Source organism: Chiloscyllium plagiosum, chromosome 1 (genome assembly GCF_004010195.1).
Source record: "Chiloscyllium plagiosum isolate BGI_BamShark_2017 chromosome 1, ASM401019v2, whole genome shotgun sequence".
NCBI classification, from domain to species: Eukaryota; Metazoa; Chordata; class Chondrichthyes; order Orectolobiformes; family Hemiscylliidae; genus Chiloscyllium; species Chiloscyllium plagiosum.
The window spans coordinates 74,706,109-74,725,204 of record NC_057710.1 but is presented as its reverse complement, the minus strand read 5'-3'; the positions used below and the strand labels follow the sequence as shown (position 1 = coordinate 74,725,204).

General features: G+C 38.9%; 1 protein-coding gene across 3 annotated transcripts in view; it reads right to left on the bottom strand.

The window, feature by feature from the left end:
* Nucleotides 1-19,096, bottom strand: part of ipo11 (importin 11) — a 458,122-nt gene that overhangs the window by 306,295 nt on the left and 132,731 nt on the right. For all 3 annotated transcript variants that reach the window (XM_043689423.1, XM_043689430.1, XM_043689427.1), the window contains exons 9-11: nucleotides 8,943-9,013; nucleotides 7,736-7,928; nucleotides 2,385-2,537 (exon numbers count right to left, since the gene is read on the bottom strand). In XM_043689423.1, the coding sequence (XP_043545358.1) occupies nucleotides 2,385-2,537; nucleotides 7,736-7,928; nucleotides 8,943-9,013 (417 nt within the window). The remainder of the gene's footprint in view (nucleotides 1-2,384; nucleotides 2,538-7,735; nucleotides 7,929-8,942; nucleotides 9,014-19,096) is intronic.

The following is a 19,096-nucleotide window of genomic DNA, read 5'->3' as shown; positions in this document are numbered from 1 at the left end:
GCACGCAATATTCGAACAGTGGCCTAACCAATGTCCTGTACAGCTGCAACATGACCTCCCAACTCCTCTACTCAATACTCTGACCAATAAAGGAAAGCATACCAAACGCCTTCTTCACTATCCTATCTACCTGTGACTCCGCTTTCAAGGAGCAATGAACCTGCACTCCAAGGTCTCTTTGTTCAGCAACACGCCCTAGGACCTTACCATTAAGTGTATAAGTCCTGCTAAGATTTGCTTTTCCAAAATGCACCACCTCGCATTTATCGGAATTAAACTCCATCTGCCACTTCTCGGCCGATTGGCCCATCTCGTCCAGATCCTGTTGTAATCTGAGGTAACCCTTTTAATAACTTTTTTTACATACAGCTCTTACCTCAAACTGAGTTCTTACTAGGAGAACTGTAAAGAGAGAATTAGCCTGCTTCTGACTGGGCTTTATAGCTGGTCACAACACAGTGCAATAACTTGTAAATTTCTTCTGATCAAAAGCCCCCAGTTGTTCCAAAAGGGACATTGAGATGCTTTTTATGTTTACTTAAGTGTATCGCATTCTTGTTAAATCTGATCTGTCATTTTCCTCTGATACCATTCTAGACATACTTTATTAAATTATTTCTGTGTGGTATCATTGGCCCCCTTGTACTGGCCTTTTATTTCACTTTGTCTTCCACAGAATTCCTAAACCATATCCTATTGAGGTTTTGAGCAACAGTTCATTTGTCTAGCAACTTGTAACTTCTACAGTGCCGATCTGTTCTTTCATACCACACATCTCCTCTTTTTTATTCTCCAAATTGAATTGGATTTCAAAACATTTATTGCTCTTTCATTAATCAGTGTTGTTTTTTCTCTCTCAACTGCTCCTATTCATCAGGAACTCCTTTTCATGTCCCAGATGTTTTTCATAATTCTTAGAAACTTCTGATACTTGCAATTCCTTAAATTTTAATTGTAGATCTCCCTTAACGGAAGTTTATTATTTTAACATTTCAAATCCTCATTCAAGACTTATTTCCTGTGACTGACACTCAAGTGTTCTCACTTCTTATTCTTCATCAAATGTAAGAGTTCCTTCTTCACAGTGATCAGTTTTTCCTTCAAATACTTGTGATGTTCATTAAACTTTGCTTGTTTTGACACAACAATTTTAGGGAGTGAGGCAAAATCAGCAACTGTTACAATATAGTCATTGCTGTGTAACTATCTGTTCTGGTCAAATTATTACCTAATATGAAAGCACAGTCCTAAGACTGTTCTTCTGAAAGACTTAAGAAAATACCCATAGCCTTACCCAGTAGAACACGTTGTAGAATTAGATGTTTGCACACTTCAATTTTGTAGCAGCTTCAATGAACAAGATCAAATATATCCCAACCTATATTCAGTAAAGTTAGGAACTAAACAAAGATCTTGGTTAAATCAAACTCATCATCAACATTTTCAGGTTCCCTTTCATGTCATACATTATCTTGACTTGGAACTACATCACTGTTCCTTCATTGTCGCTAGGTCAAAATCCTGAACTCCCATCCTAAAAGCACTGAGTCTTTATACTACCAGGATTGCAGCAGTTCAGAATGGCAGCCCAACACTATCTTGTACAGAAAACAAATGCCTAACCTAGCCAACTATGCTTACATGCCATCGAGTCCCTTAATGCTGCTTTGTGTTTCCAGATCATGGTTGATCACCTGATATATTCTCACACTATTCCCATGTCCTTTGCTATTAATAGCGAGTAGAAATATACCAATCTCTAAACCGAATGTAATTAATGACCACACTTCCATAGATCTCTGGGGTAGACAATTTCAAAAATTCACCATCTGCAGAATGAAGCAGTACTAAAGGTTTGGTTTCTAGACATCAAATCCATGGGGTCTCGAACAGGTAAACATAGGTAACCTCCTAAAGCAACAGGTTCTCAAACTTTTAGGTATATTACATTTCATGCTGTATCAATTGCATTTATCACACTTTTCAGTTAAAATCCAATCACTCAAATACTTATTAAAAAAAACTGAAATACATGAACATACTGAGAAGCTTTTATCTTACATAATTATCTGTTCAACGTACTTCACTGTACTTCAGCTTTGAACTGTAAACACTAATTGGAGTGATCGTTTGAATAAAAAAAATCCTTCTAATCACACAAAAATTTGTATAAATTTAATTCTGAAATATATAAGACATACATTTGTGATATTCTCCTAGATAATTTAAGAAGCATAAAAAACCAGTAACTTAAAATGGAATATCAGAAGTGCCGCACTAGAGTACTTAAGATGCAAAATGTTACCTCAGCAGAAATTTCAACTGAATTATAGATAATAAAACATGTACATTTAAAGCAAATTTCGTTTCAACTGAAATCTCACCAAAGCCCTCAGGATCTTCCTCCCACATAGACAATTCCTCTGGAGTCAGAAGGAAATATTGAGATACCAGTCTTCGACAGATTTCAGTTAAAGTTGAATAGTTGAAGAAGCACAATTTGATCTTGTGTGCTTCCAAAGTTTCAGGTTTGTTTTCTAAAAATAAAAAAAAATTGCTAATCAGTTCCAAAATCTCAGAACTACAACTAACTTTCTACTTGATCCATGCTCTCAATCATGTATTACACCATTGTATTTTCATATAACCAGTTTTTAGTCTTCTTATACAGTACACAAGGTATTTCAACACAGATGTCATAAAATGAGAAGATACTCAATTTCCAACATGTTAACAGAAATATGAAAGATCAGGTTGGTTTTCCAACTTCATAGTTGACAAGTGCTAATTTGTAAAGGAGTAATAAACGAAAGCATTTTGGGATCTCAGTAGAGGTTGTATGATATAGTTGAAAGAAACAGTTTAATGTAGGAATCCATGTATGTTGGTTTCACAATTACAACAACCCAAATATGATTTTTAAAAATAATTCCTTGGGATGTCAGTTCACTGCTATCCACAGGGGCTTTGAGAAAGCAATGACTCACGCTCTCCCTGAAGCACCATTTATCAATTACTTAGTGATAAGTGCAAAGAGATAATTTAGTTTTACATTTAAGATAACTATATCTTTCAGCTGGTCCTGCATTTCCATCTCACGAAATACAGATGGACACAGTCACAGTACACTTCATCTCATTCATTTTGATAGATCCTCTGAAAACAAATGCGAATGATAGAAAACAATACACATTTTCGTCCATACATGTCCTTTGTCAATCAGATCAGAAATTCTTTGAGATTTCTAGTCTTTTTATTTGTTCATGGGATTTTGGTATCACCAAATCAGTCAATACATTTGAACAACCTTATATACTCTCAAGAGGGTACTGGAAGTGAACATGAACCAGAGTACTGCTGGTAAGGGAGTTCAGGATGGTGCTGAACATTATGCAATCATCAACAAACACCCTACCTTTGACCTTATAATTAACCTCAATTAATCCACTACAAAAACAGCTTACCTGCAACTTAGGAGAACAACAAAGGTAAATAGTTCAAGGATCTGCAATCCTGATAAAGCCATCCATGAATCCTGGTGGACAAGGATTGACAGGAGGAGGGTTCTCAAATATCCTGAACCTTAATGGTGGGGGAGTCCAGCACATCAGTGCAAAAGACAAGCCTGAAGCATTTCTATCTATTGAGGCAGCCCATAGCCAGAGGTAGCACAAAATGGCTGCCTGTGGCAGTATCAGAGTGAAATCATAAGTTAGGACAATGATAGCTTTGATAAATGAGATAAGCCCAAGGTAACAGATAGAACAAAGAAGCTTATAAATTAAAATATAGGATGTTTTCTGCAAACTATCAGTGGCAGGTATCTGTAATAGCCAGTGTGATGAGATGTTTGGCAACAGCCAGCCCGAAGTTTGTAATTTAGCAAGAATTAAAGAAAAATATGATCCCACAATAAGGGAAACATTTTAGGTAATTAAGTATTGAGAAAATAAGAAATGCGATCTACACCTAACGTGAAGGGATTTGGCTGAATTCCTTTAAAACAAATGACTATGGATAGCTGAAAACAGCCCCCATCGTGTTGGCAAGGGGGGCTGAACTACAAATCGGTAAACAGTTGATTTCTTAAGGGCACCAGCTTGAATTCGAGAAAATAAACAATGACAACTTCCCAATCTAAATAAGCAAACCTAGATAATGCTTGAGACACCTCAAAGGAATTCTTAAATCCAAGAATCAAGGGGTAGGGGAGGACAAAGATATCTTGTAAAATCTTAGGAATTCAGAGAAGATTTAAGAGCTGGGAACGTGATTAAGTTTCAGTTTTATGAAAAGATATTGATGCTGTTTATTAAGTAAAAGAGTTAATGTAGAAATATCTGGAGACAGGACAACAACTTTTGTCTTCGAAGCAACCTCCTGTTTAAAACACACTTACAGACAGCAGGTAGATAGAAGGAGTTATATTTGCAGCTAAAAGATAGAGGGGCAATGTTTTGTTTGACATTTCAAGGTCGGGTGAGAAAAAAAGCTACTCATTGGCTAAAGAATTCTAACATTAGTTGTGACCATATAATTTTATATATAACTAACTTTATGTTCGAACTGACATTATGAATTTTATAGCAATTAGGAGGAATTAGCATCTTTTTGTGTCTCGTGCAATAACTGCAAGGATTGAAATGCTAATTAATGGAAGATGTTGTACGATCCCAAGGACACGTTAGAAAGCTGCATGGGAAACATCATGACATCATGGGAGAACCTAGGGTTGTCCATAGCAGTGTCCATCATTGCTCAGATGTCTACAGGATTTGATGTTCAAGTTGAGGGATAGAACAATGACATCAATGTTGTACGCAGTGACTGGAATGTGAAAGATATAAAAATTCTGTACTCAGCAGGGGAAGCCAGAGTGTCACTGATCTCTCTTCCAAACTGAGCCATGATTAAGACGGCAACTGGGCCCCACATGAAAGCCAGATTTCGAGCAGTCTCTGGCCTCTCTTACACATGTGGGAAAGGACCTCTGGATGAAATCTATTTAGTGCTACTGAACACAGGGCTCAAGATTCCACTTTGACATCTTGCCCCAATTGTGCACAGTGCATGATACATCTTGCTCTCCCCTCCACTGACATCTCACATTCTGGTACCAGTCTTCAGTTAATTGAATTATTTCATGTGTTATTAAGGAATGGTCGATATCACAGAAAAGATCGAGGGTCCTGACAACAACTAGGCAGCAGTACTGAAGACATCAACCAAAACAGGACCAGGTCGAACCAAGCTGTTTCAGCACAGTTACAAAATGGCCCAAATGTGCCCTGTTCACACACTGTAGGGCAAGTCAAATATAGGCATGTACCTCAATCTATTCTCTATCAGTCAAGTGATAGAAGGAGTCAGAGTTATCAAGCAACATTTGTGAAAAAATAACTTGCTCACTGATACTCAGTTTAGATTTTTCCACAGCCTTTCAACTCTTACCTCATCATAGGCATGGTCTAAACATAGACAAAACAGCAGAACTCCAGAAGTAATGTACTTCATATAAAGGCAGCATTTAATCAAGGAGCCCTAACAAAACTGGACATCAATGGTAGTTAGGGGTAAACTCTCCACTGGTTAAAGGCTAGCGCAAAGGAAGGTGGTTGTGGCTGTTAAAGGTCCAATGTCTTAGTCCAAGAGCATCACTGCAGAGGTTCCTCAGGGTAGTGCCTAGTTCCAATTATTTTCTGCTGCTCCTCCCTCCCTTTTATAGTGAGACTATAAGTGGTTTACTGATGATTGAACACGGTACTGTTCCTCAGATAGTGAAGCTTAACAGGCCCATATGCAGCAAGAACTATTTAGAATTGAAAAGTGGCAAATAACATTTGCACCACACAGTGCCTGCAATGACGATCTCCAAAAATAGAAATCTAACCACTGCCCGATTATATTAACTTTCAGCATTACCTTTGCTAAATCTTCCACCATCAGTATCCTAGCAGTTATCATGAATGAGAAACTGAACTGGACTATATACACAATGATAGTGGTCACACCAGCAAATCAGATGCTAGGAATTCTGCAGTGAGTAACTAATTTCCTGCCTTTCCTATGACCATCCATGTGATGGAACATTCGTCACTTTCCTAGGTGAATGCAGCTTCAGCAACACTCGAGAAGCTGAACACATCCCAGATAAAGCTACTCACTTAAATGGCACCAAGTCAACCACATTGAAAATTCAATCCCTCCACATACAGTATGGACAACAGGTACCATTTCTTAGATACACTGCAGCAAATCACCAAGCTACCTTCAAAAGCACCTTCTCACCCAATACCACTATAATTTGGAAGGTAAAGTGCAGCAAATGTATGGAAGGACTACCACCAGCAAGTTTCCCTCCAAAGCCACACGCCACCTTGCCTTGGAACAATATTGTTTACGTTCATTGTCACTGGGTCCAAATTCTGGAACGCTATTCCCAACAACATTGTAGGTATCCTTACACTGTACAAACCGCAATGTTTCAAGGACGAAGTTCACTACCATCTCGTCCAGAGCAACTAGTGAGTGGTAATAGTGCTATCGTAGCTAATGATGCTCTCTTCCCATGAATGAAAAATAAAAGTTTTCAAACTACTTTAATAAACTTGCAAAATTGACTTTTAGTTCAGAAATGAACTTCAAGAAAAGTAATTGACAAAAAGTTGTGCACTTTTGCGAGAAGAATAATCATGACATATATAATTTGAATAATAAGTATCCAAACCAGCTTGAAGCAATGAAATGTAAAATGTGGATGCACAAACAATAGAGCTTAATAAGACCATGCCAAACACTGAGGCTAGTTTCTGGAAGGATGAAGTAGAAAAGCAGTGAAGTATTAGATTCGATTAGATTAGATTACTTTACAATGTGGAAACAGGTCCTTCGGCCCAACAAGTCCACACCTACCTGCCGAAGCACAAACCACCCATACCCCTACATATACCCATTGCCTAACACTACGGACAATTTAGCATGGCCAATTCACCTGACCTGCACATCTTTGGACTGTGGTATCATCTTTGCAGAGAATTTATGTTATACTGCAGCTAAAAATAATCTAGATTTTGGGCAATTCTAGTCTTCATATTAAGAAAAAGAGAGGGGGCACTGGGGAAAATGCATATGAAAAACAAGAAGAATTGAAAAACTCTAAGGATCAAGAAAAACCGAATATCTCAAGCACCTTTCTCTGGAAGGCTGACCTGTTGGGAGTTCTTTGAAATATTGATTATAACTTGATGCATTATGACAAGTCCAGGATACAAATGAAATGATCCATTTGCTTCTGATATGTTTAATTAAATTAATTTGTTGTATTTTAAAGGAAAGGCTTCAAAGTATTTCCCTCAGAAAAAGTAGAATGTTCATATTATCCTAGGTGATAATAAAAGATCTATCTTCAAGGCATGTGATTACGTCTATTTAAAACAATCTTCCTCTGAAATTGATTCCATGATTTATATTGCATGTGCTTCATGTGACACTTTAAATTCTGAAACAATTTCCTTTAAATAGATTGCAAAGCAATTTCCACACCAATGACAAAACCCAGTGATTAAATTCTAGAAAACAGAAGTGAACATAATATAAACTTGCGCATTCAGCTGCAAATTATTTTCAATAAAATAATTATCTAAAAACGCAATCTACTGCAATCAAATTGACAAGAGCAATAATAAGGTTTTTATGCATTAAGGAAATAAAATAATATGCATTGAAGTAATTGTACCTTCAGTTTTCTTTGTCGGTTTGTAAGCATCATTTTTGACGATCATTTTAATGAGGTTCATGCACTGAACGATGAACCGCTCAAACACCACACCGTCACCAGCACCTGTAAATATGTAGCTAACAGCAAACTCCAATGATCTCTGAATCAACCCGATGAATGAAAATGGGTGATAGTCCAAAAAGTCCAAAAGCTGCAATCAGCAAAGACAGATATGTAACATTTTAAAGTTGATGAAAAACACAGCATATTCAATGATTGTCCAGTGTGGTTAATAAAAACATTAAACTTTCTGGAAAAATTATTTAAAAATTTCAATGCAGTGAATATGTCATTTAGCCCCTTTATTATTCTTTATTGAAATGTTATTAGGGTCATCCACTACGAAGACTGATGCAAAGTATTTATTCAACTCTTCTTCCATTCCCTGGCTTTTCATTACTTCACCAGCCTTGTTGTCAAAAAGGCCTATGTTCATTGTGAGAGTTTCTCTTGTGTGTTTTATCTTGCAACAGATGGTCATAGAGTCATAACATTTTGAAGAAGAAAATCACCATCTTTACAAAATTAATTTCTGTAACTTTTGAAAATATTTTTTAAAACTTACATTTTGCTTGGACATGTGACACCCAATGATAAAAGACTGAATTACAGATAACTGAAATCCTCAACAGAAGGTAAATTATTTAATACAGTTGAATTAGAAAATGTTCAAGCATGATTATCATAATTAAGTTTTTAATATTTTCAAGTTCACATTCTTGCTTATCTTCACACTTTTCAAAAAGCTGCCAGATTATCAGCTAATAAAACTGACCTGAATAAGAGCAGAGATGGTCTTAGTTTAGAAAATAAATACGTACTACTCTTAAATCTGCTATGAACTGAAAAACAATTTTAAATGTCTATAAGCATTTCCTTGCAGCAGCAGGCAAACAGTATATTCACCTACATGTAGCTTTACATTTTTACCTATAAAAAATGGGAAATTACTTCAAATCAGTTCACCTTTGGATTGATACAACATACTAATTACTAAACACTGCTCAATCTGCTGCTGTTCTCAAATATAATTAGTTAAGTATCAGACTGATGTACTTTCTTTAAAAAGAACTATTGTAGAGTCTGGGTTCAAGTTCCATCTGCCATGGTGGTGTGTCACAACATGTCCAAACAATATGACTTTAAAAAAACTATAGTTGCTTACCACTTTAGTGAAAAGAATAATAGTCTTCTCCAGCTTTTCACAGCATGTGCTCTCTGGGTTGACTTGTCTACCTATAAAAAATATAAATTGACAAATAACTCAAAATGTACAAAATTATGCATTTAACATTATAGCAGAAAATCCGCACAACAAGCATGCAGAATTCAAAGAGGATGGCATGCTTCTGAAGATGTTAGTGCATGAACACTTAAAATCCACCTGAAGCATACTGAAAACAAACAGACCATTTTGTGATACAATGTCAGTGCTGCTATTTTGGATCTCCACCTTCAACCTACATCCTCCCTTAAACTGAACACAACATGGCAGCATAATAAACCCTCAACAACTGTCCCCAGAGTAGCACTATTTAAAATAATCAAGTCCTTACAGGTTAGCTGTTGGTTTATGAAAGCAATTCTACATATTTTGGATGCTTTCTACAATAGTCTTAAGGTTCACTAGTCTATATGTACTGCTCCTAGGATGCTGCCTGAATTGCTGTGCTCTTCCATCACCACTAATCCAGAATCTGGTTTGCAGCATCTGCAGTCATTGTTTTTACCTATATGTACTTTCTTACCCACTTATTTACTTCTGCAGAAACCAGTTACTCCCAGACACTGGCTTTCGTCTTGGAAGTGATGATGATAATGGGTGAAAGAACAGCATCTCTTTACAGCAGCTTAAGCTGATCAATGAGGAATTGTGATCTCTGAATAAGGTTGCATCTGCCTAGCAATTCTTCTACCTTGACTTAAGCAACGACCAATGTTTGAGATATTCGCAATTCACTAAGGAGGTCATCATTGAATTCTGTCATCTACTGCATTAATAGCTAGTGTGCTAGAAAAAAGACAATTAACTGCCAGTTACGGTCAAGACAACAGTTGACTTTCTCTTACCCACAATGCAAAATCAGAAGACAAAAAAAATACACATTTAATCCAAGTTTGTAAATTAAATCATTCCATATCAAAATGAACTAATCACCTGGCACTCCATTAAAGCTTTTTTCCGTGTGCTTTTGCTTCTCTGCAATCAAACAATTTGTCTGGGTTGCTCCAGCTTGCTTGTTAGAAGATTGCTGATTACTGGCATTGACAGCACATGGGCGAGGAGAATGCCTTCAAGCAGATCTGAGCCGAGGAAAATCCAGCTACAAACTGGACCATGCTGGCCCTGGGGGTAGAGGGGAAGCACTCTTGGTTGCCATATAGGCAACTACAAAAGATGCTAATAATACATCAATGATACAAGCACTTGAAGCCAATTTCACTTGTACACTGTAATTGAGAGATTTACCTTTCTGTGGGATGCTTATTTTGCAATTTATCTCAAAGTGCACCAACTTTGCAAAACCAACAGGTAGGTACAGGCAAAACGCTGTTTTCACAAATTAACAAATTACAACAAATGTTCAGCAATTAAGTCTATTCACAACTCAGATGGCAGTGTTTCATCATAAGAAGTGGTAAGCTGATTTGCAACTTACTACTTTTCTTCCCAAGGTCCAATAACTTAGCAGACAATTTATCTCCAGGCATCCCAAAGATAATTACATGTCTACATGAGAACATTTTGATTATATGACAGTAAATTTGAATGAACCAAAGAGTAGAGTAAAGAAGGTGCTGAGGTCTCTGAGATTACATTCAGGTCTTTCCTCAAAGAAAAGATGAGCAAGCTTTACACGGTCAGGAAGGAGACATAAAATCTGGAGTAAGGCTAAGTCTTTTTAACAGCATAAACTGAAGGCCAGGATCAGGGAACCTACATAAAACAAAGAGTAATATGACAGGCTCTTCCAGTACAGTTACAACACTGACTTCTACCCTAGAAATACGGAAAATTTCCCAGAAATGTCCTGTACACAAAAAGTAGGACAAATCCAAACCTGGTCAATTACCGTCCCATCAGTCTACTCTTGATCATCAGTAAAGTGATGGAAAGTGCTATCAAGCAGCAGCTGCTCAACAATAACCTGTAATACTCAATAGCCCCCTCAGTGATGCCCAGTTTGGTTCCATCAGTGCCACTCATCACCTGAGCATCAGTTCAAACATGAACAAAAGAGATGAATTCCAGAGCTGAGGGGGGAGTGACAGCCCTTGACGTCAAGGTTGTATTCAACCGTTGTGACATCATGGAGCCCTAGCAAAACTGGAATCAATGGAATTGGGAGCAAACTCTCCTCTGGTTAAAGTCATACCTGGCACACAGGAAGATCATTGTAGTTATTGCAGGTCAGTCATCTTAGCTCCAGGACATCGCGGCAGGAGTTCCTCAGGGTAGTGTCCTAAGCACAACCATTTTCAGCACGACATCAATGACCTTCTATCAATCATAAGGTCAGCAGTAGGAGTGTTCACTGATGATTGTACAACGTTCAGCAGCATTTACAACTCCTCAGATGCTTAAGCAACCCATGTCCAAATGCAACATGATCTGGATAATATCTTGGTTGGACTGATCAGTGGCAAGTAACATTTATGGTTACAACATCAGTCAAGGTCTCACATGGCAGACTGGTTAAGAATGTGATCAAGGGCAATTTGGATCCAAAATTTGCTTTGAGACATGCAACAAGGGTGACAATTGAAGGGTTACTGTGTCAATTAGTGTATGACAGGGTTCAGTTCTGGATCCCTTCCTGTTAGTTTATGCACATTTATGATTAAACATGAAAATCGGGTATGAACATTAAGTTTGCAGATAACACAAAAATTGGTCATGTAATAAACAGACAGGAAGAAAGTCTTAGACTACAGAATGACAAAAATTGGCAGGTAAGATAGGCTGAACAGTGGCAAATGGAATTTAATCCTAACAAGTGTGAGGTGATGTATTTTGAGTGGACTAACAAGGTAAGGAAGCACATGTTGATTGGAAGTCTCTCAGAAGTCCACAGGATCAGGTAGACACTAGTGTGTACATCCATAGATCTTTGAAGCAGCAGGATAGGTAACTAAGGTTGTTCAGGAGGCACATGGAATAATTGTCTTCATTAGTCAAGGCACTGAATACAGGAGCGAGGAGACTGTGATACAGCAGAATATAAAATTTGGTATATAACATTCCATTGGATGCATTCAGACCTGGGAATGTGGCGTCCAGGTGATCATAGAGCACTGTGTACAATCTGCTCACCACACTGTAGAAAGGATGGGATTGCACTAGAAAGTGTGCAAAGGAGTCACCAGGATATTGTCTAGGCTGGAGCAATTCAGCTATGAACAATGGCTGGGTTGTTTTCCTTCGAGCGGCTTCTCTCTCTCTCTCTGGGCTCCATATCTATTGATCTGTTCAGCTCTCACCGCCAAACCCCACCAACCTTCAACTTCGGTTCAGCATAGATACCTCATTTCCTAGCTGCTAACAGTTCTAATGAATAGTCCAAACTCGAAACATTAACTCTGCTTTCTTCCCATACACACTGCTACATGTCTCCAGCAATTTCTGTTTTTGGGTCAGAGCTCCAGCATCCGCAGCTCTTTGTTTGATGCTACAATCCAGCTTTGTTCTTTTTTGAGGCTATTTCAATGATAGCCTCAAAATTATAATCTTGTGCTTCCACAGCTAACTCAGTTTACTTAAAATACTCCAAGCATTTACAGTTTGTCAAATCTTACTTAAAATTTTATGACTTACTCTTGTGCGATACATATATCTTTCCTAAATCTTTGAGTATCTCTGATATTACCTCCCAATTTTCACCTCCTTGCCTGGTTAGTTTAAGACCTCTTCACGACAGCAGTTAACCACTTCACAATAAAAATCAGTTCCGACTCTTACAAGATGCAATGTGCCAGTCTGTACAGGCCCATCTTTCACAACACAGGTTCTAATATCCCAAGAATCCAAAGTAACCCCTTCTACACCATCTTTCTAACTGAAGCATTCTGGTGTACATCATCTTTCTATATTTACGAGTAGATGACACAGGAAGCAATCCTGAGATTACAACCGAAAAAGATACTTACAGGGTACTCAGAATGAGACAAGCAAAAATCTACTTGCTGAACCTCATCCTTCCTTCTACCTTTCTCAACCTTCAGTCATATGCTGAAAAAGATATGTTTATCACTTCAGTAAGCAGTAGATTCAGTATGTGAACAAAATCAAAAATGAGGGTATCTGGGAATTACCTATGCATTGTTTTACTGAAGTATAAATTAACAGTGCTTTATTCTTAGCTAAAGATACTTTGCCCATAAATGGACCATAAGTGCATCAATAAACCAGCATATTACAAAAATGTGCTAGTTTTTTCTTATTAAAACTTGATTACTCAAGTCTTCTTTCAAAAATATACAGATGAATGTACAATTGGAAAATATTTTAATTTTCACCTAATTGCATTCATTTGAATCATGACTGCATATTTCAAAGATGACAAGCTAAATTGAGCTGTGCCTTGCACAAACTATTCAAGTATAACAAATATAAATTAATGTTCACACAAAAAAGCTTCATAATGGTGCAGTAATAAGTTTTAACATCTGCACTATTTCATTCAAGTTGCAGAAGAAATAAAATTAAAGCTTGTTATGCTTTAACATAAACAGTTTATGGAAGACAACCAATAATCCAAACTGTATAATAATCCTTGACCAAATGCGATACACTTTCAGACTGCATGCCAAACAGAATTTTATTAGGGTGAAAATTAATGTATTTCATACAGATGAATTCTCTTGCATACTACAATCATACAAAATCTATCCAAATTTACATGGTTCACAGAATTCCATTAGAAGAATGAGAAGTAATTCTATAGACTAACTTTATAATTACTAAGTTGTCTCTTGTCTCTCATGATAAATTCTAATTGTGACTACGTTTGTCAGAAAACACAATATACCATGAAAATAAAAGCTTAGAGAAGACTATGCTTAACTGCCATGCAGTATTATGTCAGCCAAACCATTCAAGTAAATGGTCTAAACATGGAGAGCTTTGCAGTTTGAGAACATTATAAGACAGATCTACAGTGATTCCCAGTCCTTATTCTAATATTAAGGATCTTTGTTGAGTTCAAATTGCTCACTTTATCTCTGGGATGGAGGAGGGGGGTAACTCTCAGATTCTTTTGGAAATAGAACGCAGATTAGCACAGCACAGTACAGGCCCTTCTATTGCAAAAAACCCTTATACCACATATTTACCCTCCAATCTGCACTTTTCATAGTGTCTGTCCATTGAATGATGACAGAATACTCTTTCCAATACCCTATTCAGTGAATCACTTCAGAAATTAAATCACTATGAGAGAGCCATTCCAAATTTAAATATTGTACTCAAAGTAGGAGAAAGTGCGGATTGCAGATGTTGGAGATCAGAGTTGAGAATGTGGTGCTGGAAAAGTACAGCAAGTCAGGCAGCATCCAAGGAGCAGGAGAATCAACGTTTCGGGCAAGAGCCCTTCATCAGGAATGTCCTCCTGATGTAGGGGTCTTGCCTGAAACATCGATTCTCCTGCTCCTTGGATGCTGCCTGACCTGCTGTGCTTTCCCAGCACCACACTCTCAACATTGTACTAAGCTGTTAACTCTGTTTTTCCCATGCTGATGCGGCCAGATCTACTGGGTTTCTCCAGAACAATGTGTTTTTATTTCAGGTCTCCAGCATCTGCAACTCTTTGTATAAAAACCACTTCTATAAAAATAGAGATGTGTTACTGCAGTTATACAGGTCCTTGATGAGACCAGCTCTGGAGTACTGTGTACAGATTTGGTCTCCTTACTTAAAAGAAAATATATTTGCTTTAGAAGCAGTTCAGGACGAAGGATTTATTTTATCCTGAAAGGGTGGTGAAATTAGGCCAGTACTAACTGCAGTTTAGAAGAATGAGAAGTAATTTCATAGAAATATATAAAATTTGGAGGGGAGTGGATAGCTGGATATTCAGAGGGTGTTTACTCTTCTTGGGAGAAATAAATCAAAGGGACATAAAAGAGAAAACCACTTGTTCTAATCTAAGGCATAGACTAGAAGAATTTTTTTTCTCTCAATGGCTCGTTAGTCTGTGGAATTCCCTTCACCCAAAGGACGCAGTGTCTTCAAGTTTGTTCAAGACTGAGTTAGGCAAATCTTTGATAGACAAGGGAATGATAGGTTATGGGATAGAAAAGTGGAACTTAGGCTATATCCAGATCAGCCATGGTCTTAATGAATGTTGGAGACGGCTTGCAGAGTCAAATGGCCTCATCTGCTCCCAAGACCTAGGTTCCTTTATCACATTCATATTGTCATGCCTTTGAATTATTATTAAATTCATTCAATTTTTTTTCTATTCCACAAGAGTAGCGTTAGCAGGAGCACAGCAGAGTGAACCTGGGGATGAACAGCAGCAGGAGATACCGGATAAATATCTGCGTAGCAGGATCAGACACAGCGGGACAGAGGACAGTCAACCCAGCAGCAGTGGGAGTAGAGCTGAATCCAGAGACAGAGCTGTGGAGGTGATGCCATGATTTTAAAAATGACATAGCTTTGCTGCTCAGGAAGCAGGTAGTACCCAGAAGGAGATAGAGAATGAAGTACTTACTTTTTGGTCATTGCAGGGACACAGTGAGGTCTACAGATGCTGGAGATCAGAGTTTTGTCATTGCAGTTTGTTAGGAATACAGAGCGAGAGAAATCTTATTTTGGTGAATAATGGCTAAGATTGCATAATTGGTTCCAAGATTATTGTTTGTAGTTGATAAGGGTAAAAACAGCAGCAGAACTCAGCCCTGTGAAATGTTCTTCCTTCAATATATGGGAAATCCAGCACATTAACGAGCATTAGGGGGAAATGCAGGAGACTCCCGTAGCATTCGCCTCTCAAAAAGAAATACAGAGGAATCTCAATCATCCGGCATTCGATTATCCGAATATCAGGTTATCCGGTAAGATTGCAAGATCCTGATGCTTGGCTAAACAATGTTATCTGGCATTCGATTAACTAAATCAAATACTCCCCGCCCTTGTCCTTCGGATAATTGAGGTTCCTCTGCACCGTTTCTTTTGGGGTGGGTCAGGGTTGATGGCCTCAAAAGGGGAAGCTACAGCAGCTCTGTGGTATGACTGGCTCTGCTGGGAACCATGGAGAGTTGAAGTGTAAGCGAATGGTAGTGATAGGGGGTTGTATAGTCAGACACAGAGATAGATATTGCTGTTGCCGCGAGTGATTCTGTGTTGCCTTCCTCATGAAACATCAAGGATGTCTGTCAGTGTCCATAAGATATTGTAAAGGAGAGGGTCAGCTGGCAGAAGTCATAGTCCATGGTACTAAAGACATATGCAGAAGTAGAGATGGAAGTCCTGCAAGTGAATTTAGGCATTTAGGTCAAAACCACAAGTGTCTTGGAAGGGAACTGGCAGATGGTAGTGTTTGCATGACTCTATTGCCCTTGTCCTTCCAAATGGAAGTGGTTGTACACTTGGAAGATGCTGTCTAAGGATCTTTGGTGAATTTGTGGTGAACCTTGTAGATAGTACACACTGCTGTTACTGAGTGTCAGTGATGGAGGGAGTGGATGTGGTGCAAATCAAGCAGGTTGCTTTGTCCTAGATGGTGTCAAGCTTGCTGAATGTTATTGGAGCTGCACATATTCAGGCAAGTGGGAAATATTCCAACACACTCTGACTTGTGCGTTGTAGATGTCAGACAGCTCTGGGGAGTCAGGAGGTGTTACTCAATGCAGTATTCTTTAGCCTCTGATCTGCTCTTGTAGCCACTATGTTTAGTTGACAATTAAGTTTCTGGTCAATGGTAACGCCAAGGATGTTGAATTCAGTGATGGTAACAACATTAAGTGTCAAGGGGCAGAGATTAGATAGTCTATTATGGAAGATGGCCACTGCCTGGCATTTATGTAATGTGAATGTAATTTGCAACGTGCCAGTCCAAGCCTGGATATTGTCTAGATCTTGTCATATTTGAACATGAACTGCCTCAGTATCTAAGGAATTGCAAATGGCGCTGAACAATGTACAATCAAAAGGCAAACAGCCCAACTTCTCATTTTTCATGAAGGGAGGTCATTGATGAAGCAGCTGAAGATGGTTGGGCCCAGGATACTATCTTGAGGAACTCCTACAGAGATGCCCTGGAACTTAGATAACTGACCTCGAACAGCCACAACCATCTTCTTATGTGCCAGGTATGATTCCAACCAGCAAAGCGTTTGACACCTGATACCCATTGATTCCAGTTGTGCTAGGGCTCATCGATGCGAATGAGGCCTTGATATCAAGGGCTGTCACTCTCGCCTCATCTCTAGAATTCAGCTCTTTCGTCTGAGTTCGAACCAAGGCTATAATGAGGTCAGGAGCTAAGTAGTACTGACGGAACCTAAACTGCGCATCACTGAGCAAGTGCAGCGTAATAGCACTGTTGATGACACTTTCCATCACTTTACTGATGATCAAGAGTAGACTAATGGGGATTAATTAGCCAAGTTGGGTTTGTTCTGCCTTTTCAGGTACAGGACATACTTGGTCAATTTCTCACACTGTTGGACAGTCGCCAGTATTGTGACTGTACTGGAACAGCTTGGCTCGCGAGCAGCAAGTTCTGAAACACAAGTCATCAGTATGATTGCCAGAATGCTGTCAGGGCCCATAGCCTATGCCAATGTCTCCAACCATTTCTTGATTTCACAATGAGTGAACTGAATTGGCTGAAGACTGGTTTCTGTAATTCTGGGACCAATGGTGGAGGCTAAGATGGATCATCCACTTGGTTAAAGATTGCTGCGAATGCTTCAGCCTGATCTTTTGCACTGATCTGCTGGGCTCTTCCATCATTGAGGATGGGGATATTTGTGGAATCGCCTTCTCCAGCAAGTTGTTTAACTTGCACTATCATTCACAACTGGATGTGGCAGGACTGCAGAGCTCAGATCTGATCAGCTAATTGTGGCATTGTTTAGCCCTGTCTATCACTTTCTCCTTATCCTGTTTATAATGCTAGTAGTCCAGTTTGGAGCTTCACCAAGTTGACAACTCACTTCAGGTTTGCTTGGTTCTGCTACTGGCATGCTCTGCTGCATCCTCCATTGAACCAGGGTTGATTCCTTGCCTTTATGGATATGCTGCGCCAAGAGATTGCAGATTGTGCTGGGATACGTTTCTGCTTTAGTTGATGGTCCAGAGCACCTCATGGATGGCCAGTCTTGGATTGCTAAATCTGTTTGATGTCTGTCCTATTTAGCATGGTGATAGTGTCACACAACATACAACATGAGTGTGAAGGTGAAACGTGATCTTCACAAGGGCTTTGCAGGGGCTACCTTTTCAGAAACTGACATGGACAGATGCATTTGCAGCTGGCAGATTAATAAGGACGAGGTCAAACATATTTGTCCCTCTTGTTGGTTCCCTCACCACCTGCTGCATGTGCAGTCGAGAGGCTGTGCTCTTTAGGTCTACACTAGCCCGATCTGTAGTGCTGCTGCCAAACCACTCTTGGTGGTGGACATTTTGCACCCATGCCACCCTTAGCGCTTCCTCCAAGTATTGTTCAACATGGAGATGTAATGATACATCAGCTAAGGGGGAGGAACGTACTTGGTAATCAGCAGGTTTTCTTGCTTGTGTTTTACCTGAAGCCACGAGACTTCATGGGGTCCAGAGTTAATGTTGAAGGCTTCCATGGAAATTCACTTGTGACTGTGCATCACAGTGTGCCACCACTACTGGGTCTGTCCTGCCAAGATATAGCTAGGGATAGTGATGGTGGTTTCTGGGGCATTGTCTGTCAGGTATGGTTCCATGATTATGACTATGTCAGTCTGATGCTCAACTAGTCTATGAGACAGTTCTCCCACTTTTGGCAGTAGAACCCAGATGTTAGGAAGGAGGATTCTGCAGGGTTATTTCTGCCATTGTGTTTTCCAGTGCATAGTCAATGCCAGATGGTCTGGTTGGATTCAATTTTTTGTTGAGACTTCACAGCAATTGATACAACTTATTAGGCAATACCAGGTGAGGGTGGAAGATTTCCTTCCCTGAAGGACATTTGTGAGCCAGATGGGTTTTCTAATAATCAACAATGCTTTCATGAACATCAGGGGATTCTTAATTCCAGTTTGTTTTTATTTAATTTAAATTCCACCAACTGCAATGGCAGATTTGAACTCAAGTCCACAGAACATGAGCGGAGT